Source organism: Squalius cephalus, assembly GCF_949319135.1.
Source record: "Squalius cephalus genome assembly, chromosome: 11".
In the NCBI taxonomy this organism is placed as follows: Eukaryota; Metazoa; Chordata; class Actinopteri; order Cypriniformes; family Leuciscidae; genus Squalius; species Squalius cephalus.
In genome coordinates, this window is record NC_137132.1 from 3,403,265 (window position 1) to 3,426,872 (window position 23,608).

General features: G+C 35.9%; 2 protein-coding genes across 5 annotated transcripts in view; both read right to left on the reverse strand.

The window, feature by feature from the left end:
- iws1 (interacts with SUPT6H, CTD assembly factor 1) overlaps nucleotides 1-4,336 on the reverse strand; it is a 19,130-nt gene extending 14,794 nt beyond the window's left edge. The window contains exon 1 of one of the 4 annotated variants that reach the window (XM_079886542.1): nucleotides 4,016-4,336. In XM_079886542.1, the coding sequence (XP_079742668.1) occupies nucleotides 4,016-4,043 (28 nt within the window). In that variant the 5' untranslated portion in view covers nucleotides 4,044-4,336. The remainder of the gene's footprint in view (nucleotides 1-4,015) is intronic. The other 3 variants (XM_079886544.1, XM_079886541.1, XM_079886543.1) reach the window with 3 other exon arrangements.
- A 768-nt stretch (nucleotides 4,337-5,104) lies between these two features.
- On the reverse strand, nucleotides 5,105-23,267 carry LOC307167431 (arf-GAP with coiled-coil, ANK repeat and PH domain-containing protein 2). Its single transcript, XM_079886539.1, has 22 exons — nucleotides 22,825-23,267; nucleotides 22,516-22,573; nucleotides 20,688-20,807; nucleotides 20,556-20,609; nucleotides 20,146-20,204; nucleotides 19,209-19,392; nucleotides 18,046-18,090; nucleotides 17,864-17,959; nucleotides 17,636-17,710; nucleotides 14,294-14,397; nucleotides 13,829-13,880; nucleotides 13,641-13,741; nucleotides 13,192-13,303; nucleotides 11,138-11,316; nucleotides 10,896-10,965; nucleotides 10,558-10,649; nucleotides 10,372-10,451; nucleotides 9,243-9,397; nucleotides 9,048-9,157; nucleotides 8,858-8,968; nucleotides 8,715-8,776; nucleotides 5,105-7,821 (listed from the first exon to the last, which is right to left on the reverse strand). Exons 1-22 carry the CDS (start codon nucleotides 22,875-22,877, stop codon nucleotides 7,700-7,702), a joined length of 2,094 nt encoding a protein of 697 aa, XP_079742665.1. The 5' UTR covers nucleotides 22,878-23,267; the 3' UTR covers nucleotides 5,105-7,699.
- Between the last annotated feature and the right edge of the window lie 341 nt (nucleotides 23,268-23,608).

The window sequence follows — 23,608 nt, forward strand, 5'->3', positions numbered from 1 at the left end:
CAATCTTATAACAAACAATCCTGATGTGAGTTACGATCTATGTACTATGGAGAATATCCAGACTAAAAACAAGCCTATGAACTGCTCTATTCAACTTAAAACACAGTATTGCATTAAACAATCAGTTGTCAAAATAGTCATTAAACCCCGAGTTAAACGTTAAAACACTGCGTAGTCTTCACTGTTAGGCCTGTCACGATAACAAATTTTGCTGGACGATAAATTGTCCAAGAAATTATCGCGATAAACGATAATATTGTCGTTCTGAGACCATTTTCATTTAATATAATTATAATGGCATAATAATGCAGGTACACCTTTTCGACGATCTATAAACTTTTATTTCTAAAGAATATTAAACATTGAAAACGGAAAACATTTTAAATATCCACAAATAATGAACAAAACAACCAAAAACAATAAAAGCAATGGACTCTTAGTGTCTGTTAACAAAATAAATGTCTGTTAATAAATAAAATGGATGTAAACAAAATTGCACTTCAAAAAATATTAAACATTAGGCTTTAGACATTAGGCATAAATAGTGATACATTCCATAACAGGCAAAACTGCCGGTTAGGACCTTTGTAAACAAATAAAAAAAAGCCTCAACAAGCCATATCACACCATTCTGCACTGTCCTCCTGTTACTTTGTCAAGTGATTGTGTACTGTCGGGAAGACGGAGACGCACTTTATTGCGTGTATGCTACGCACTGAAAATACTTGGTTAGGATTAGAGGTGAGGAGTGCGTGCGTATTACACGCCATAAAGAGCGTATCATATGCACGCAAAAACTATTTTTGGCGTATAAATGGCACGAGAAATAACATTCGTGGTATAGATACGCATTTTCATGTGATCGGGCTCGCTGTCGCAACTCACAACTAGCGTCTTCTCTCTCTCCCGGCAGTCGCCGCAAACAGTCCCGCCGGCGCTTTCCCATACGTGACTGACAAGCGCCGCGCACCGCCTCCCCACACAAAGACCATGTGACTGACAAGAGACGAAGAGAGTTCACTCCTACTATACGCTAAAGAACCGAGAGTGGTCATCCAGTCTCTTTCGTAGAGAGAGAGAGACGAGGAAAACAAACAAGCATGCAAATGGAATTATCGCGGCCGGAAAAATTATCGAGCTCATTTTTTTTTATTGTGCGATTAATTGACTTATCGACTATCGCGACAGGCCTATACACTGTATTATCACTTATTAAAGCTAGTAAAGTTATTCAGTCGAGAGCAGCGAGTGATTTTGTCTTCAGTTTAACATTAATGACAGATATTTGTGTTTAATGCACGGATCTAATATAATGATACACATCCGACTGTTTATTCACTGAAGACACAACAGACTGTCTTTATGTAGATACTCACTCGGTAAAGACGGATGTTTTGACATATTTGTGTGTATATTTGAGTGTTTAGGCGCGGCTGAAACTCCAAGTACACTTCACTCGCCCGTGTTTCGCTCCGTCTCACAGAAAGTGTGTAGAAATCACTCTATCTCGCAGTTTAACGCGCTTTTAATAACTCATACAGTGGTGTGAAAAAGTGTTTGCCCCCTTGGTAAATATGATCAAATGTCTCTGTAAAAAATAAATCTGCATTTTTAATCCTTTTGATATTTTATTTAAAAAATGTGCAAAAATCTAACCTTTCATTGAAGTAAAATAATTGAAAGTGGGGGGAAAATCACATTATGAAATAAATGTTTTTCTCCAAAACACGCTGGGAAAAAATGTTTGCCCCCTTTTATTAAATACTTTTTGCAACCTCTTTTTTCCAAGATACCAGCTCTGAGATAACTGCTCCAAAAAAGCTAATGTTTTTGTTTCATCTGACCATACAACATTTGAAAAGTAGCTGACACTACTGGAACTGGTCAGATGAAACAAAAACATTCGCTTTTTTTGGCAGCAAACACTTAAGATGGGTTTGGTGCATACAGGGATATAAAAGTACCCCATGTGTAAAATGAAATACTCTGCTGTATCTTTAATGCTGTGGGCCTAATTTTCTGCCAGAGGTCCTGGACATCTTGTTCAGATACATGGCATCACGGATTCGATTAAATACCAACAGATAAAAAATCTAAACCTGACAGCCTGTGCTAGACATCTTATAACGGAGAACAGGATGGAGAGATTCTGTGTGGAGGAATGGTTTCTGATCTCTTGTCAGGTGTTCTCCAAACTCATCAGGCATTAAAGGAGAAAACTCAGAGCTGTTATCTTGGCAAAAAGAGGTTGCAAAAAGTATTTAATAAAAGGGGGCAAACATGTTTTCCCAGCGTGTTTTGGAGAAAAACATTTATTTCATAATGTGATTTTCCCCCCACTTTCAATTATTTTACTTCAATGAAAGGTTAGATTTTTGCACATTTTTTAAATAAAATATCAAAAGGATTAAAAATGCAGATTTATTCTTTACAGCCACATTTGATCATATTTACCAAGGGGGCAAACACTTTTTCACACCACTGTATTTAAAATAAAGCATGTCTCACAGTCGACTGCATTTTACAACAGTCACGTTATATGATTTGAACGTTAAGTTTAAGCTTTTTAGGAGTGAAAGCACAGCGCTTTAAAGGAAAGAAGCGGCATGAATGACCATTTTATCTTGATTATCACGTTTTCATAATCGTTGGATTATGGATTAAACAAAAATTTGATTAATCTGTCGAATTTTTTTTTATAACCCTTAAACGTATGAATGTTTCACCAAACATTATTACATATTCTGGTCTTTAGCGACCCGGATCGATCTCTACCTGTCGCGATAATATAAAACTCTCCTGATATTAGAGAAACAATTGCAGAAGAATAAAATAAAGGATATTTAGGAAGGGTTGAGTTTGAGCAGATGTTTTACACCATCATCACTTTGCTTTGTCATTTCCTGCATCTGGCTCATATTCAATCACCATCTCAAAAAACAATTCTCAAAACTATTATTCTCAAAATCGATATATTGACCGCTAACAGCTTCTTCACCAGATCCATCATCACGTGACAGCGACACTAATATCTGACTGCGCTCTGCAGTGAAACACTGAGCCGTCTCAAGTGTTGCTGATGATACTTCCTATTCTTTTGTTTTCTGGTCACATGATATAATCACAGATGAATCTTGTGGCATCTAAAAAATGATGAAAATCTGCGGTTTTAGGATTTACAGTATGATCACATAATATACATCATGTACTAACGATATGATAAGGACTTTAAATACACTCCCACTAATGAAATAAGAGTAAGCCACTAAAGTAATATCACCAGTAATATAGTATCAGATTGTAGTACGTACACAAAAGCACTGTTACTCTAAGGTACTCAAAGAATACCATGGTGCTCGTACAAGGACACTGTAATGCATGTTTATTACATTCATACACCATGGTATTTACTTAGGTATTTCAAAAAGTACCACGGTGTTAACATGGTACTTGTCCAAGAAAACATTAAAATAATATTGTACTTTGATGAATTATAAAGTAATGCATGTGTCCTATACTCAAACACCACGATATACTAGGAATACCATGGTGTTTACGGTTTACCATAGTACTACAAGTCAGAAAAAAAGAAGAAAAAACATGAAAATACCATGGTACTTTGATGAATTATATGGTAATGCTTCTGTACTATACTCAAACACCATTATATACTAAGATTACCATGATGTTATGTCCAAATGCATGGTATTACTATGGTACATGTTCAAAAAATCATGGTACTTTGATGAATTATATGGTAATGATTGTGTACTATACTCAAACACCATGCTATTTTAAGAATACCTTGGTATTACCATAGTACATGTCCAAATGCATGGCATTACCATGGTATATGTCCAAAAAAACATGAATATATCATGGTACTTTGATGAATTACATGGTAATGCTTGTGTAATATACTCAAACACCATGCTATGCTAAGAATACCATGGTGTTAGCATGGTGTTACCATGTTAATGTTTCGTAATTGTCTGGATTCAAGAGTGTGTTGTACCTGAGCGGATCTCCTCGTCTCCATCCATCTGGACTCTGGACGGAACCGCGCTGCTTGAGTTTCACTTGAACACACACTCACACACACACACACACACAGACGAACAACAACAATAAACCCAGAACAGAGTCTGAAGTGATGTCAGATCCGCGCCGGTACCGCAGAATCAGAACCCGGAACTTCTGTTGACCCGCGGAAATCTTCTATCCGTCCGAGTCTTTAACATGGGCTCTTATTAATGATACTATCGATGCATTACTGATGGTCAATAACTGTACGTGTTTCCATTCTTCCTCTAAAATGGTGGTGTCGCCGCCCAATGAACGCATGCGTGTGTGCGCGCCGGCGCTTTGAAATTACGTCAGTCACAACGTCATGATTTCAGGGGCGGGGCATAGCAAGCGCGCGTTTTTGTTTCGTTCTAATTACAAATCAAATATATTTCCATTTCATATAGTGTTTTTTATTGATTTCTTATAGAATAGATAAACTATTTGATAGTGATTGTTAGCATTTCGTGTAATTTGCCAACTTCTGATTTAAAAAAAAACAAACATTTCAAGTATTTTGAGAATCGCGATTGTTTACATTTATATATTTAAATGTAATATAGTTGTTATTTGTATTTGTTCAGTGTGCTTGTTGTCAATATGAAATTAATTTATGTAGTATATAAACAAAAATAACAAAACAAATACAAAATAAAACAAAAAGCTTAAAAATATATATTTTTTTAATAAAAATATTTTATAGATAAGTGAAGATATAATAAGTTGTTTCAATCTTTTTATTATGGATGCTAAACTTTAATTTCTACGTCTTATAGAAATGTGTTTCTCAATGTGAAATATTTTCTCTGAAATATACAACTATTTACTATTTTGTACTGTAACATCAAAATAATGAAAAAATGCAGAGACAAACATATATTTTTGTATATGTCCTTCTCTTCATGGATGATTTATTACCCAGATGAAATGTTGGAGCTCAAGCTTATTCTATAAGTGGAAGTGTTTTCTGTTGTGTTCATAACAAAACAAACCGTGTATTTTTATGTCTATGTCATAAACAGAGAGAACATTTCAATAGTTAAATAGCTTGTTTATTAGATAGAATAAGACACAAACTTTTAAGACATATTGTGTATCACATATTAATTGTTATAACTGTTTATATATTTATATTTATTCAGTGTGCATTTACAGTCAACATGAAACACATACTCAAGACAAAATAAGGTCTTCCACTTTACAGTAAGGTGAAGTTATTAACTAACAACACTGCAGTGTTTATTAATCTCAGTTAATGTTCATTTCAACACTTACTTATAGTTTTATTGGTTAACATTCGCTATTGCACTGAGATTTAACACGAGCAAACAATGAACAGCAGTGTTTCTATTAACTAATGTTATCAAAGATGCATAAATACTGTAACACATGTATTGTTCATGTTAATTAATGCATTAACTAATGTTAACAAATGAAACCTTATTGTAAAGTGTTACCAATATTAATAACAGATTGATTTAAATAATGTTGAAATGAACATGAACTTAGATCAATAAATGCTTTATGAGTTACAGTACGTGTTAACTAACGTAGTTAACAAACAGAAGTGTTGCCAGATCAGAGATTATGATATATAGAGCATTAGAGATGTGAGCCGAAGTGAAAGATGTTGTGTATGAGGTGCGAGTTATTAAAGTTTTCCGAAGTGTGACTAGCGTTCACTGATGAATCCTCCAGGAACATTCCTCTTCTGGTACGGGTCACATCTGGTACACATCTGGCTCCTTCTCGCTCAAAAGTGACTGAACCTCGAATGAAACCTTTTTTTCTAGGAAAATCAATGTAATATATTTTTGTTCAATCATTTTTTTTTTTATCATTATTTCGAATTTTGAGGGGATTTTATGACACATTGCAATATTTATACATTTTTTATGAGCTATTTTGTCCATTTTTGTCTTTTTTTTGTTGTTATTTTTCAATAAATGCAATATTTCACATTAAAATAGACTGAAGGCCTTTAAAATCCTTTTTGAATTATTTTTTATTTAAGTGAGAATAACTTTTAAAAGTAATATACATAAATCCTTACTATATAAATATATAAAGAGGCTTTTGGATTACAGTTTAGATATTTATTTTTAATACCAGATAAATATCAGGTTTTGCTCTGCACTTTTTTGTTCAATCATTTTTTCATTATTATTATTTAGAATTTTGAGGGGATTTTATGACACTATGCAATATTTATAAAAAAAAATATGAGCTATTTTGTCCATTAGAATCTTTTTTTTTTTTTTTTTTTTTTGTCATTAAATGCAATATAATTAAAAAAAAATGTATTTAAGTGAGAATAGTTTTTAAAAGTAATATACATAAATCCTTTACATAAAGGCTTTTGGATTCCCGTTGTTTTTTTAGACATAATTTCTTACTTTTATTAGGTTTTGCATTTAGATATACATTTAGACATTCTGAAAGACTAACTTTGTCAAGGTTTAGATATTTATTTTTAATATCAGATAAATATCAGGTTTTGCTCTGTATTTTTTTGTTCAATCATTTTTTATTATTATTATTATTTAGAATTTTGAGGGGATTTTATGACACTGCAATATTTATAAAAAAAATTATGAGCTATTTTGTCCATTAGAATAATTTTTTGTTGTTGTTATTTGTCATTAAATGCAATATTTCACATTAAAATAGACTGAAGGCCTTTAAAATCCTTTTAAAAAATTTTTTTATTTAAGTGAGAATAGTTTTTAAAAGTAATATACATAAATCCTTACATAAAGGCTTTTGGAAACATAATTTCTTACTTTTATTAGGTTTTGCATACATTTAGACATTCTGAAAGACTAACTTTTGTCAAGGTTTCGATATTTCTTTTAGATAAATGTCAGGTTTTGCATTATGATTACAATCAAACATTAACATTTTGTTAGATGGAAAGCATTTCTGTTATTCAGTATTTGATAAATCTAATAAGGAACGGATAGTGATAATTCTTCACTGCTCTGCACTTTGTTTCTGCACAGTGGCTGTAGATCTGTACATCTGTAGTCTGTACCACCAAAAGATTCTGAGTTTTCCTATTTTTTTTTGTGTATTTCCCGTTCATTTCCAATGTGGGTCATTTTTGACCGTGAAAGAGCCAAGTGTGACTTTTTTTTTTAGGACCCTTTAATGCATCCGAATCATTTTGCGTGTGTGTTCACATAGCTAATGCGACAAAAGTCACCAAATGTCATCCAAATCTGATGAAGCAAAAACAAAAATATTAAATTCAAAACAAATATTTTTTCTGTATTTGTTCAGACCGAAGGGACCCAGAGGGGGAAGTAAGGTCACTTTTGGTTTCATGTTGACCTACCCTAAATAACCACTGTATTTACTGCAGGCTCAGTGTAGTACAACAGCACAATATAAAACAGTTGACAACCGTACGTGTCAAAAGCCTTCAGTAAAAGCAACCGTCAGTTCATATGTGTGGATGAAATGAGTCGGACCGGATCACTTCACACAGAAACACACTCATTAAAACAGTCACAATGATGCTCACACACACACACACTCAGAGTCACATTAAGAGTTCCCTCTTTTGCGTTTTGTTCCCTTGTCCCATAGTGCATCAGCGTGACCTCTGACCTCACGTGACCCATGACCCGCTCTAGCTCTTCTCCTCTTCGTCCTCACCGCTCCTCACGAACTGACGGCGAGAGAGTTTCTCCGGGTCGTGTGACGCCATGTTACTGAAATCACGGAAAATATCCTGGAATGTTTCGTCGTCTCCTGAGGGAAAGCCAGAGAAGAGTTTTTATTTGTTGTTGTTGGCAAAGTTTCATTACAAACTGAACTTAACATAAGTGTTTGTGAAATGTTTCTGCTTGACATAAAGTAACAATCAAAAGGTCGGAATAATTAAGATTTCTTTGATTTATTTGACCAAAAATACAGTAAAAATTCTGAAATATTATTACAATTTGAATTATTACAAGTTTTCTATGTGAATAAGTTGTAATTTATTCCAAATAATCAGTAGTTTATTTTTGAAGGTGGAAAATTCCACCTTAAAGTTTCTCTAATACACTACCATTCAAAAGTTTGGGGTTGGTATGATTTTATAATGTTTTTGAAAGAAGTCAATTATGCTCAACAAGGCTAAAATATGGTAAAAACAGTCAAATATTATTATAGTTTAGAATAACTGTTTTCTATGTGAATATATAGTAAAGTTATTATTAAATTATTTAAATGTCTAATATTTTTAAGAGGAGATGCCGTCAGTTACATTAGGACAAACTGGATCTTAATTATTATATTCTATGATATCATTATAAATGTCTTTACTGTCACTTTTGGTCAATTAAATGCAAAAAAATCTGTTTAATTGCCCAAAAGTGACAGTAAAGACATTTATAAAGATATCCTAGAATATAATAATTGAGATCCAGTTCGTCCTGATGTAACTGACGGCATCTCCTTTTTTAATATTTAGAAATTGAAATAATTTATAATTACAATGATCTAATTATTTTAATTATAAAATAGCACTTTAGTTACATTATTCAGCAAGGACACATTAAATAGATCTAAAGTGACAGTAAAGACATTTATAATGTTACAAAAGATTCTATCTTCAAATAAATGCTGTTCTTTTAGAACTTTCTGTGCATATTAATTACCAACAGATCCGAAGAATCCCTCTGAATCCCTCATTTCCTCATTCATTCGGGCCATTCTCAACCTGAAACACACACACACACTGCATTATTATGATTTCTAACACACACTGACATACACACACACAAACACACTGATCACTCACAAAGTGACGATGTCAGCGTGGGCGGTTTCTATGGCGATACTGAGCGGATCGTTTCCCTTTTCGTCAGCTGCGTACTGATTGGCTCCTCTCTTGAGCAGCAGACACACCTGTCTGAAGTGACCAATCACAGGTTATCATCGTCATTACACATCAGTCACGGTAAGCATGTGATGGAGAGGACGTTTGGTACCCGGTGTGTCCGTAAGTGGCGGCGGCGTGAAGAGCGCCCTGACCGTGCTGATCTCTGTGATTCACATTAGAGCCGTTCTGTAGCAGAAACTCACACGCCAGCAGAGAGCCCTGCCACACACACACACACACACATCACTGAAGACCAGAATCACACACAGAAACCCTCACACTCCCAGAGGCCGCTGTCACTCACCCCGATGGCTGAACCAATCAGAGCCGTCCGTCCCTCCCGCTCAGGATCACTCCAGTTCACTTCCGCGCCCTCGGCCAGCGCCGTCGCCATGGCAACGAGCTGCCCGTTCAGCGCCGCCTGATACAGCCTCTCTCCGGCACGCAGCTTTGCTGCTTCTGTACAGTCATGAGAAACACGTGTTCTTACATACGCTGTGTCCTAATTATCGTTCTACTGCTCGTTACTTCATTTGAATCCAAAAATTATTTAAATTATAGTTTTTAAATTTTATATAATTTTTTAAAAATTAATAATTTGAATAATTTAATTGAAAATGTTATAATAAATTATAAGATATTATTCGAATTAATAAAAAAAAAATTACGGTAATTTTATAATTCATTATAAAATATCACTTTAAAATAATAATATATAATATAAAACAATGCTATTAATTATATGAATTAAAATTATGTAATTATTTGAATTATAAAATAATACTTTAATTATATATTTAAATAAAAATAATTTAAAATTAAATAAAAAAAGTATTCAAATTAAATATTTAATTAACAATTAAAATAATTATACTATTTGATTATTTTTTAATGTAAATGAAAATTATTTATTTTAATTACAAATTACAGCAGTATTACAAAGTACAAAGTATATTATTTACATTTTTTTAATTTATAATTTAAATAATTTAATTGAAAATGGAATAGTTAATTATGAAATATTATATTAATAAAAAAATCATTATTTAAAATTAAAGTAATTAATTTTATGTAAAGTAAGTTATTAATTATAATGTTTTAATTAATTTAAATTATTGCATTTAAATTATTTACAATTACAATGATCTAATTATTTGAACGATAAAATAATACTTCAATTGATTAAAATAATTACAGTATTATTAAAATTAAATAAATTAAAAGAATTCAAATTAAATATTTTAATTAACAATTAAAATAATTAGAGTTTAATAATTATTTAATCAATTAAAATAATATAAAATAAAAAAAATTATAATATAATTATACAAATAAATTATACAATTATAAAATAATTATTTTATCAAAAGTGCATAAGGTGTTTTATATTTAAAATAGCATTAATAAAAGATAAACAGCACAAACACACTCACCAACATCAGGACCATCAGGATCACGCTTCACGAATCTCTTCTCCACATACTTGAACCGAATCCACTGTTCTTTGTCCTGCCTGAGAGAGGCAGTGACGATGATCATGAATACACTCAAAGCTCTTAATATTCCAGCATGCGTGTGTGAAACACACTTCGTGTTTGAGGTGTGTGTGAGACTCGTACCGTGGACTGCCCGCGCTGGGCTTCTGTAGTCCATCTATTGGGTTACGCTCATAAATGCCATTAATGACTTCATTACCCAGAACACATAGCAGCTGTGAAGGGGCGGAGTTAAACAAAGATCAACCAATAGCAAAACAGAAGCATAACTGACAGAGTTAGAGTTAGTACGAGACAATAAACACATCTAAGTAAAAAAACTGCAAAAGATCAAATAAATGCTATTTGGTTTTTAATTGTACATGTAATGCATCAGCTGTGCACCAATGACTTGAAATCTTGTGACAAATAAGTGCTGTAACTAGTTTATATCAGAGATTTTGATGAAATGAATGTCGGACCTTTAACTGTTCCGGCTCCCAGGAATCAAGAGTGAGTGATCGAACTTTGGACAGATGAACGCCAAGACTCCTGTCAACACAAATAAACCCATTAAATATCATAGAGTTCATGAGTAATACTATATAAACCATGTTTACTGCTTTATATCATACTGTCATAATTACCAATGTAAAAATCTGGTGTCCTGACTTTCTAAGTTGTGAATTTTGAATACAATATAGTTTATGTAGATGGAAATGACCTGTGGATGCCCGAGCACTCGATGCACATGGTGATGCCAAGGTTCACGCTGGCCCAGCGAGGCTCCGCCTCCCCGCAGTCACAGCAGCGTTGGTTTCCGTTGCCACGGAGAGCCACGCCCAGAGCGGGGGGGTGAGGGGGCGGGTCTAAGACTGGCACAGGGGCGGAGCTCTCCTTCACCTAGACACACACAATATGCAAATGACACAATACATGCAGGGCTTGACATTAAGTTTTTTGCTCACTGTGCCTCGTGGTTTTCCAAAGTTACAAGCCACTCAGTATTTTCACTCGCCACATTTATTTCCTTGAAAATAATAATAATAATAATTCAGTAATTTTTGACCGACACACGAAGAGCACAAGAGGTAAATATGACTTAAACCAATCTAAGACGGTACTCATGTAAACTACACAGCTTTTGATCAATGAATACCCATTTTAGGGGTTTTCGCACTGGGTAGTTCTAGGAACTCGCCACCAGGATGGTTCCCTGAGAAATAATGGTTCCCTTAGGAATGGTTTTCTGGTTGCATTCGCACCGTAAGTAGGAACTCTGAAGTGACGTAAGCTGCACTTGTTGTTGTGACTTTTATTTTGACGGCAAAGCAGACCTTTATTTTGACGGCGCTGTAGACCTTTATTTTGACGGCGCGGCAGACCTTTATTTTGACGGCGCTGTAGACCTTTATTTTGACAGTGCGGCAGACCTTTATTTTGACGGCGCTGTAGACCTTTATTTTGACGGCGCTGTAGACCTTTATTTTGACGGCGCGGCAGACCTTTATTTTGACGCCGGTGTAGACCTTTATTTTGACAGTGCGGCAGACCTTTATTTTGACGGCGCTGTAGACCTTTATTTTGACGGCGCTTTAGACCTTTATTTTGATGACGTGGCAGACCTTTATTTTGATGGCGCTGTAGACCTTTATTTTGACAGTGCGGCAGACCTTTATTTTGACGGCGCTGTAGACCTTTATTTTGACGGCGCTTTAGACCTTTATTTTGATGACGTGGCAGACCTTTATTTTGACGGCGCGGCAGACCTTTATTTTGATGGCGCTGTAGACCTTTATTTTGACAGTGCGGCAGACCTTTATTTTGACGGCGCTGTAGACCTTTATTTTGACGGCGCTTTAGACCTTTATTTTGATGACGTGGCAGACCTTTATTTTGATGGCGCTGTAGACCTTTATTTTGACGACGCGGCAGACCTTTATTTTGACGTGCTGAGAACGCCAGAGCCTGAGTTCACAGCGCTCGCATTCTCAGTGTTCATTAGTTTACGATCTGAACAACAGTCTAATACATTATTAGATAGAACTGTTATACATTGAAAGTTATTAGCGTTTGCCGTGTGGTTGATGCCCAATGTTGCTGAGCAGAAATACATAATCATGTTTCTCTTGGTCTCCTCAAAGTTGCATTATATTTTCTCCTCAGCGTAAAGGTTAAGGTTCATCTATCACTGTTTTCCATGTTCGTAGAGTTAGTTTTTGGGGTAAATATATAGGCTATAATCTGTGTGTTTACACAGCCTTTTTTTTTAAATGGCGGGTGCTGGTGTTTTTCGTGCGTTCGGCCAATCAGCGAACACTAATGTCACGATAGTTCATATAGTGCTGGTTTAGAGCGACTCTAAAGTAGGAGTGAAATTAGTTCCTCCAAAACTAGTTCCTAGAACTAAAATCATTCCTATTTCCTGCGGTGCGAACACACCAAAATCCGGGAACTTCCGCCAATCGTTCTAGGAACTATGAAAAGGTTCCTCCGGTGCGAAAGCCTCTTTTGTTTGTGAAACTGGATTTTTGTAACTCATCATTTGATTCAATATTTCCAGATATATTTTAGAACTGAACGTTTTATTGAGTTTTCCATAAAAAGAATTTATTTCACATCAAATATCCAAAAAGGCCAAAAAGCTTCTGTAAGGGCGAGTCTAAAGGACAATTAGCGAAAGTGTAAAACAACAAACGTGAAAATGCTTCCAAGTATATGTGTGCAAATGTGTGTGTGTGTGTGTGTGTGTGTGTGTGTGTGTGTGTGTGTTTGTACCTGAGTGTTTTGATCTGTCACTTGATCGCGGTACGCAATGTCTATACAGCCCTGAACGGCATTAATCCACGCCAACTTCAGCTCCTCAGAATCAGCCTGTAACACACAACACCTGTGCAAAGATGCACAATTACTAACACAATCACCTTTTTATTATAACATTATGACGTCTCTGGACAAGCAGAGGCGTTGTGCTTGTAGATTTGTATGTCGATACTAACGCTTACGAAAATCAACCATGGTTTAACTACAGTAAAAGTCTAGTAATCATAGTTTTTCAGCAGATTTACATCAAATACCATGGTTAAACTATGGTTAGTGTAGCAAAACCACGGTTAATTTGAAGTTACCATGGTTTAACTATAATAACCATGGTTTTTTGGTTTTATTTGTAGTAAATCCATGGTTAATTTTCGTAAGGGATATGTGTGTGTGTTTCATCATCTTACTTCTGCACTGACAGCAGCTCAAAACAGAAGCGGCGGTCGACCACATCCAGAGATTTCACTGCACACAGACGCAGATCATCGAACAGAACGAGAGGCTGCTCCTAAAACACACACAGACACGCACACACACTGAGTGAAACACGTTAATATGATCAGTTTCTGCTAGACTGATGTGGATGATGGTTTACCTTGTGTGATTTTGAGTAGATTAACTGATTATTTTCAGTGTAAAACCAGCACCTGAGAGATGGAAACAATTACAGAAACAGTGCATTACCATTTGTGACCCTGGACGACAAAACCAGATGAGATTTATACATCATCATAAAGCTGAATAAATATGCTTTCCATTGATGTGTGGTTTGTTAGGATAGGACAATATTTGGTCGAGATACAACTATTGTAAATCTGGAATCTGAGGGTGTGAAAAAATCGAAACATTGAGAAAATCTCCTTTAAAGTTGTTCATTTATGTTGGCGATTGTGCAGCATTCACTCACACAAATACATGTTTTATATATTTACGGTAGGAAATTTACTAAATATCTTCATGGAACATGATCTTTACTTAAAATCCTCAAGACTAATTCAAAATATGAATAAAATATTTAAATATTATCTCAGTGACAGTAAAATAAAACTGGGTCTCTCACCTCTTCCATGTCTTGTTCTTCTTGCGTGAACGTTTGAACAGGTAGCCTTGAATCGTTCCTCCGTCAGACGGATTACACACAATAACCGCCTCTCCAGACGCGTCCTACCAAACACACACACAATCATTATCAACCGTTAGCAAACGTACACCATCAAAATATCAACCTCCAGAATCATATCAGCTCTCAAACTCACTATGACTGAACAGTTTTATTTTTTCATGTTGACATTTGAAACCAGTGTTGGGGTTGGGGGGGGGGGGTTGGGTCCTAAAAAGGAGCTCAGTTGTAAGGATAATGCCTTTTCTAGTATTAGTTAGCAGATCTAACCGTTTTTAAGGTCTTTCTGTATGCAGTAGCACTATCCTTCCATGAAATGCGATATACCTCTTTTTTTTTAATACAATGAATGTATATGTTATATAGGCTATGTTATTGAATTGATTACTGCTTTAAACAATTGCAAAAAAAAAAAAGAGATTGAGCCTCAGCCAGATGAGAAAAAGTAACTCTTTACATAAAAAGTAACGCAATTAGTTATTTTTTAGGGAGTAACGCAGTACTGTAATGCATTACTTTTGAAATTATTTTCAGTAACACTGTTTTAAATTAATAATTAAAAAGAACTATTAATAATCAAGATCTGACGATTTGCTTCTGATCTGCTTTTTGTACTGTGACAGAATAATTTTATAATTTAGTGAATTTCTCATTTCAGAGTCTTTCATTGAAGAAATGTTTATGTAAATAAGAAATGTTGAGATAGAAATGGTTTTGCTCGCTTTTTCTGTAGGAGACTGTACATTTTAAATGAGTATTTCTACATGAATAATGAGTTTAAATGAGTAATGAGTATTGAGTAATGCATATTTTTTGAGTAATGAGTATTGAGTATTTTTTGAGTGTAAGACTTGAGAAATTAGAAAATGCCGAGCAGTCTGGTTGAGGAGCGACCACTCCCCGAGAAGAACGGCCACTCCCTTTCTGGAAATTAACATTTGAACTCTTTCTTGTGAAGTTAGCATCACCATTTGATTCAATCATTTTATTCACCTCAGAATACATCTCTTTCCCTCTTCCCCCACTCCCTCTCTCTCATGCTGAGATCACCTGAAATTCACCCAAAAATCTATATGGTTTAAATGTGAATTATTTTCATACATGTTTGGTATCATTTGAAATGTCTCAGTGCGACTGGTATAAATGTCTCATTCCCAAAGAAATAAACCAAAGGGTAATAAGGTATTTAAGAGTTTTAGAGATAACTCCCACACAGAGGAGGGTGTGTCTTCCAGGCAAATGGCATCAGGCTCCCAAAAGGTGTAAACTCAATGCAAATTTTCATTGTTAGCAAATGTTTCCATGTAAATCAACCTCTGTTCCCAGTAAGTCTCGGACGGTGATTAATGCCAATTCCCACTGTGAACTCATGTTTACATTTGAAAAGAGGTTTCCTTGGTCTGAGTGTTTAGGGAGATGCTGAAGAAGGCTTGTGGCGATTTGTAGCTCAAATTAGCCTGTGATGCGGAGAGTGGCCGAGACTCTAAGCATCATGTATTTTCTAATGTCAGGTTCGCATTTTTTCTCTTTATTCCAGAGCATTTGTAAAGTGACGACTAATATTTGGCACTAATTCAATTGTACTTGGTTTGCAAATACAAGAAGGGAATTTCCATTTAGGGCAGCAAATGCTGTTTGATCAACCTAAATTTGTGTGTGTCTTACCTCTGTTTTAATTTAATGTTACTTTAGATAAGTGTACGTGGGAAACCACGGCATGGCCAATCCAAAGCTATTATAAGAGAAGTAAAGTTGGTCAGCTTATATCTGTAATAGTGGCCATACCTCTACTGAAGTAAACGTTAAGTTAAATTCAAGTGTATGCAAAAACCACGGGGGCTATACCAAAGTATCTTTGATTGTGTAAGCGTGAATGCGACTGATCTCAGGTATATAGCAATTACCTCTGTTTGGTGACCAAAACTGACGAGCTTATGTACGCGAGACCCGCGTTAAACAGAAGACATGAGGAGCTCTGAGCGACATAGCTTCCTAATCTGAGCGGGGTAAAATACACTTAAAGAGTTAAAAAGAATAATCAAACATTCGCTCACTTTTAATGATGCTCAGAGGCCGTCACCCGTAATATTGGAGACCGCCATTGGACCTTTAGTCGGGCTTACATGAGCAATGAGTATTGAGTCTTTTTTGAGTTTTGAGTGAAGAGCATTGAGTATGGAGTATGTTTTGACTAATGAATATTGAGTAATGAGTACTGAGTATTTTTTGAGTATTGAGTAATAAGTAATGAGTTTTGAGTAATGAGTAATGAGCATTTTTCTGAGTAATGAGTACTGAGTATTTTTTTGAGTATTGAGTAGTAAGTCATGAGTGTTGAGTACCGAGTAATGATCACCGAGTATTTTTTTGAGTACTGAGTAGTAAGTAATGAGTTTTGAGTACAGAGTAATGATCACCGAGTATTTTTTTTGAGTATTGAGTAGTAAGTAATGAGTTTTGAGTACCGAGTAATGATCACCGTAGGGCTGTCAAACGATTAATCGCGATTAATCGCATCCAAAATAAAAGTTTGTTTTTACATAATATATGTGTGTGTACGGTGTATAATTATTTTCTATATATAAATACACACACATGCATGTATATATTTAAGAAATATTTGCATGTATATACTGTGTATATATATTTATATTATATATAATTTATATTATATATAAATATTTTATATATAAATAACACATTTTTCTTAAAAATATATGCATGTGTGTGTATTTATATATAGAAAATAATTATACTCCAAACACACACATATATTATGTAAACACAAACTTTTATTTTCGATGCGATTAATCGTTTGACAGCCCTAGATCACCGAGTATTTTTTTCAGTATTGAGTAGTAAGTAATGAGTTTTGAGTACCGAGTAATGATCACCGAGTATTGTTTTGAGTACTGAGTAGTAAGTAATGAGTTTTGAGTACCGAGTAATGATCACCGAGTATTTTTTTTGAGTATTGAGTAGTAAGTAATGAGTTTTGAGTACCGAGTAATGATCACGAGTATTGTTTTGAGTACTGAGTAGTAAGTAATGAGTTTTGAGTACCGAGTAATGATCACCGAGTATTTTTTTTGAGTATTGAGTAGTAAGTAATGAGTTTTGAGTACCGAGTAATGATCACGGAGTATTGTTTTTGAGTATTGAGTATTTTTAAAAATGAGTAAAAATGAACTAGGAGTACACTAGCTATAAGATCCTAAATTGTACCTTCAAACTTGTTTTATGTGGTCGTCAAATCCTATATAACTAGCACTAAAATCTCACCCTTTGCTGAACAAGCAGGTGTGTGTTCTCCAGGTCTTTCCTCTTGGCAGCGCAGTCAGACGACAGCTGAGAGAGCTGCGCACAGATATTACTCTTATTACACTTCAATATCCATCAAACATTAGCAATCAAACACTGTGTGTCTATGTAAAGGGGTTTGTTGTGTGTGTGTGTGTGTGGGGGGGGGGGGGGTATGAACTGAGCGTGATGTGTGTGTTCATGTATGACCTGTGAGGCCATCGTCTTCATGGTCGGTTCTAGATCTCTCAGCAGGTCGAATCCCTGGTGGAAAAATGTGTACTGAGCGTGAAAATACGAGAAGACCTGAGAAAGACAGATGATTTTAGTCAGTTTATATTCATCTGAACAAGATGTCATAGTATTTACAAAGTTTTCTGATTACAGCTCACCGAATTCAGAATATCAAGCTTCTGTTGGACCTTGAAATTATTCAGCTGCAAGAAAAGAAAGAAAAACAATACATTTCACTCATGTTCAGGGGCAGCTTCAAATTACCATGGTTTTGCGTGACTAAAATTATATGTGGACTTTAGAAAAAAACTAAATGCTGTAAAAATGTAGAATATGAACTGCTTAAAATACAACAATTCAACAATATAATGTAAAACAAACTAAAATATAATATAAAACATACCTATAATAAAATAATATAAAAATATAGACTAAAATATAATATAAAAAATGCCTATAATAAAATTTTATATAAAAATATTAAACTATAATATAATATAAAAACAAACTAAAATATAATATGAAACATGTTATTGTAAAATATAATATAAAAATATAAAATGAAATATAATATAAAACATGCTGTATTAAAATATAAAAATATAAACTATAATATAATATAAAAACATAAACTAAAATATAATATAAAACATGCCTATATTAAAATATAATATAAAAGATGCATGTAATAAAATATAATATAAAAATGCAAACTATAGTATAAAAACAAAGTAAAATATAATATTAAACATGCTTATTATTAAATTTAATATAAAAATATAAACTAAAATATAATATAAAACATGCTTATAATTAAAATATAATATAAAAATTAAAAACTAAAATACAATATAAAATATGCGTATAATAAAATATATTGTGCAAATATAAACTGAAATATAATATAAACATGCCTGTAATAAAATATAATATAAAAACAAACTAAAATATAATATGAAACATACCTATAATAAAATATAATATAAAAAAATATAATTTAAAAACTAACTAAAAATAATATAAAACAAGCCTATAATAAAATATAATATAAAAATATAAACTAAAATATAATATAAAACTTGCATGAAATAAAATATAATATAAAAACAAACTAAAATATAATATAAAACATGTCGATAATAAAATATAATATAATAATATGAAAATAATAGGGGCTCATTTAAGTCTTAAAGGTACAGTAGCAACAGGTCAAGCAAAACTAAATTAAAATGGTTTTGCTTGATTTCCATTATATGTGGACATCATTAGGAAAGCTAAATGCTATAAAAATGTAGAACAAAGCACGACTGACTAGCATTACCTGCAGGCAGTAGTCCAGGGCGAAGTGTTGGTAGCATTTGCGTGTGGCGAGCAGCAAGTGAGTGGCTCTCTCGGCGTCGACGGGTTTGTGTCGGCTGACCTGAGCGTTCTTCACAACGGTGCCGTCGAGATCCTCTCCGATCCGGAGGAACTCACGGCGAGTGTCGCGAATCTGCGGCACAAATCTGTCACAGGACACACCATTACCCTTTAGTACTGCGGAAGTGTGTGAACGTTAGGGTTGGGCACCTTTCACCGCTCATTTGAACCTTTTTTCTGTAATTTAGGCATGTTTACCTCAATAACTGTAAAGAAACTAAGTCATTTGTAGAAGTGTTATTGACATTAATCCAGAGCTGTCTGCCATTGTCTGTGATGCTTGAATATTAATAAAAAAACAACCATTTTAGTAATAACAAAATTCTATGAAATGTTTTGTTTTCCACAAATTCTGTATTGTCAATTTTCTAGTAATCAAATGAAGACATAAAACATTAATTTAATTGATCTTTTATATGAAATTAAACTGTTTTTTGTCAAAGAACATGCGGCACAACTGAGCTTTATACTGTTAAAATTACAACAAAAGTGTGATTATTCCTTAAAGAATTAATTTTTGATAATCATTTATTATTATTAGTGTTAGTATTATTATTAAATTGAGATATCTAAATTCTACTCTACAACAGTAATATATTATCAAGTTAAACCGAACTTTTATTTTGACGGGTTGTGATGAAGACCTTTGGGTTTCCGTGTGTTAATGATATAATGAGTTTTTCTTAAATTAAACTGTAAAATGCTGATGAACTTCATTGACTCACAGAGCGGCTCTGGAAACCCAACCCTAGTGAACGTGTGTGTGTGTGTGTGTGTGTGTGTGTGTGTGTGTGTGTGTGTGTGTGTGTGTGTGTGTGTGTGTGTGTGATGTTACGTACTGTGAAAGCAGGTTTGAGAGCTGCTGGGTAATTGCTCTCTGAGTCTGATCAAACAGCATCTGCATGAAAACACATTTATAATCAAAAATATGCACAAGTGCAAAAGGATTGTCTACAAAGGTGCATGTATATCAGCTTTGAAAAAGACTCGTCCCATCAGATTTTACTGGAAATTTATGTATTTAATGTTTTATTTGTATAGGGACAGATACAATAAGCAAAGATAATACTGTGACAACAGCCATCCGATGCGTGTATCATTGTGCTTGTAGCTGAAGCTAATTTGCAACACGTCCCTAGAAGGGCTTTTATAAATTCAAATTTTATTCAATTTCCACAAGAAGCCGCTCAAAAAGTGCAATCTCTCCAAAAATGTACATAAGGGCTGAAAAATACAAGATAAGACTCACCGTCTGAAACTGGATCATCTCTTGAAGGCCTTGGTTGAACTGACGCAGGCAATTCTACAGAAACACAAGCAGTGAGAGGTCAGCGTGAGAGGCCTGGCCAAAGGTCGTGACCCATCAGACATCTGTACTCACCAGAATAACCCCGTCGCTCTTATGATACGCCGTAAACTCAGCCAGTCCGGAGAGGAACAGCTGATTGCAGGAGGTGTAGTTCTGCCCCGCATCCACCATCTGACCACACAACTTCATCACCTACAGAGAGAGAGAGAGAGAGAGAGAGAGACGGGGAGAGAGAGGGAGAGGGAGAGAGGGAGAGAGAGAGAGGGAGAGAGGGGGGGGGGGGGGAGAGAGAGAGAGGGAGAGAAGGGGGGAGAGAGAGAGAGAGAGAGAGAGAGAGAGAGAGAGAGGAAATTATTTTACATTGATCTTTTGACATAAGTCAAAAATTCCTCCCCGTTCAAAAAAACTTTTAAAGGTGCAGTAAGCGATTTCTGAGAAATGATGTTGATATTTGAAATCACCAAAACAAACATGCTCCTCCAAAAATTGTATAGCTCCGCCTCCACAATCAAGCACACGATATGCAAAACAGGCACCTCCCCCCATTATAAGTGGATACACCCCTTACTGCTGATTGGCTCACTCTCTCCTCCCCCATCATGAGTGGGACACGCCCCTACTGCTGATTGGCTCACTCTCTCCTCCCCCATCATGAGTGGACACGCCCCCTACTGCTGATTGGCTCACTCTCTCCTCCCCCATCATGAGTGGACACGCCCCCTACTGCTGATTGGCTCACTCTCTGCTCCTCCATCATGAGTGGACACGCTCCCTACTGCTGATTGGCTCACTCTCTCTCCTCCCCATCATGAGTGGACACGCCCCCTACTGCTGTTTGGCTCTCTCTCTCTCCTCCCCCATCATGAGTAGACACGCTCCCTACTGCTGATTGGCTCACTCTCTCTCCTCCCCCATCATGAGTAGACACGCCCCCTACTGCTGATTGGCTCACTCTCTCTCCTCCCCCATCACGAGTAGACACGCCCCCTACTGCTGATTGGCTCACTCTCTCTCCTCCCCCATCATGAGTAGACACGCCCCCTACTGCTGATTGGCTCACTCTCTCTCCTCCCCCATCTTGAGTGGACACGCCCCCCACTGCTGATTGGCTCACTCTCTCCTCCCCATCATGAGTAGACACGCCCCCTACTGCTGATTGGCTCACTCTCTCTCCTCCCCCATCTTGAGTGGACACGCCCCCCACTGCTGATTGGCTCACTCTCTCCTCCCCCATCATGAGTAGACACGCCCCCTACTGCTGATTGGCTCACTCTCTCTCCTCCCCCATCATGAGTAGACACGCCCCCTACTGCTGATTGGCTCACTCTCTCTCCTCCCCCATCTTGAGTGGACACGCCCCCCACTGCTGACTGGCTCACTCTACCCCATCATGAGTAGACATGCCCCCTACTGCTGATTGGCTCACTCTCTCTCCTCCCCCATCATGAGTAGACACGCCCCCTACTGCTGATTGGCTCACTCTCTCCTCCCCATCATGAGAGGACACGCCCTCTACTGCTGATTGGCTCACTCTCTCTCCTCCCCCATCATGAGTAGACACGCCCCCTACTGCTGATTGGCTCACTCTCTCCTCTCATGAGTGGACACGCCCACTACTGCTGATTGGCTCACTCTCTCCTCCCCCATCATGAGTAGACACACCCCCTACTGCTGATTGGCTCACTCTCTCTCCTCCCCCATCATGAATAGATACGCCCCCTATATATTATACACACACATATGACTTTGATACAATATTATATAAAAACAAACTCATTTCTATAATAATATGAAGCTTAAAATACTAATGTTTTCGGCACACACAAAAAAAAACCTTCACCCGCATTATAATCAGACCTAACGGGGGAAAAATGTATATCTGCTGGCTGGTTCATCTTACTTTCTCCACACGACTCTCCAGTTCTGCAACATCACTCTCGCATTTATCCAGGGACTGCCTGCAAACACACACACATCTGCATAAGTCATACACAGCAGACACACTACCACGCCCCAAAGCATAGTGGGTATTTTACAAATGACATGTCCATGAGCTTTTTAAATGTATAAATCAATTTTAAATAGACTTCTTTAAAATGATACAAGAATGAGTTTGCAAACAACAAGACCATGTCGTTTAGATGCATCATCACTACCCATCATGAACTAATGAGCCACATGTCACGTGTCATGAATGAGATGCTCATACCTGAACGCAGGAGAGTCTCTGATGCAATCCTCAAAGTCCAGGAGAGTGTCCATGCTGCTGTCTCTCACACTGTCTGACTCTCTCGTGCACTATTACACCTTTAACCCGAATACATGATCCAGACGCGAATGATTCCCGCACGAGGCCTGATGCACACACTGCATCATCACTGTCTCATGCACGAGCCGTTATCTCATATCACACACTGATCTCTTCTTTACATTCACTGCCTGTCAGATGGAGAGAAATAACGCACGCGACCGCACTGCATCACACACACACACCGCAGAAAATGCGCTTAGATCACAGTGATGCACGCGATTAACTCAAGCACTTTATTGAAGTTGTTATCGCGATGTATAGATCTAGTGTCGAGAAGTGTGTGTATGTTGACAGCTGCCGTGGTGTTTGTTCATGTTGATGCGAGTCGTTTTTCCGGTTGCGGAAGTCATGCGTGACGAGGATGTCCTGTCAGCCATTTTCAAAATAAAAGCATGGATTATAAAATATAAAATAAAGTCAAATTAAATAACAACAATATAATAAAAAAAATAACTAAAGACAAAACAAAATCTCTGTTCAGGTTCTTCCATAGACCGTAATAAAATGGTTCTTACGTGTACCAAAACAATTATTTACTTGCTCGTATCCGGTTTAATATTGCTGCTGTTTATACTATCTATACACAATGTGTCTTTAAATACACACAAATGACATCATGCTATGATGAAACTATCCATTGGCAAACACACCAGCTCCTACACAGGAGTTCAGAGAGGACACA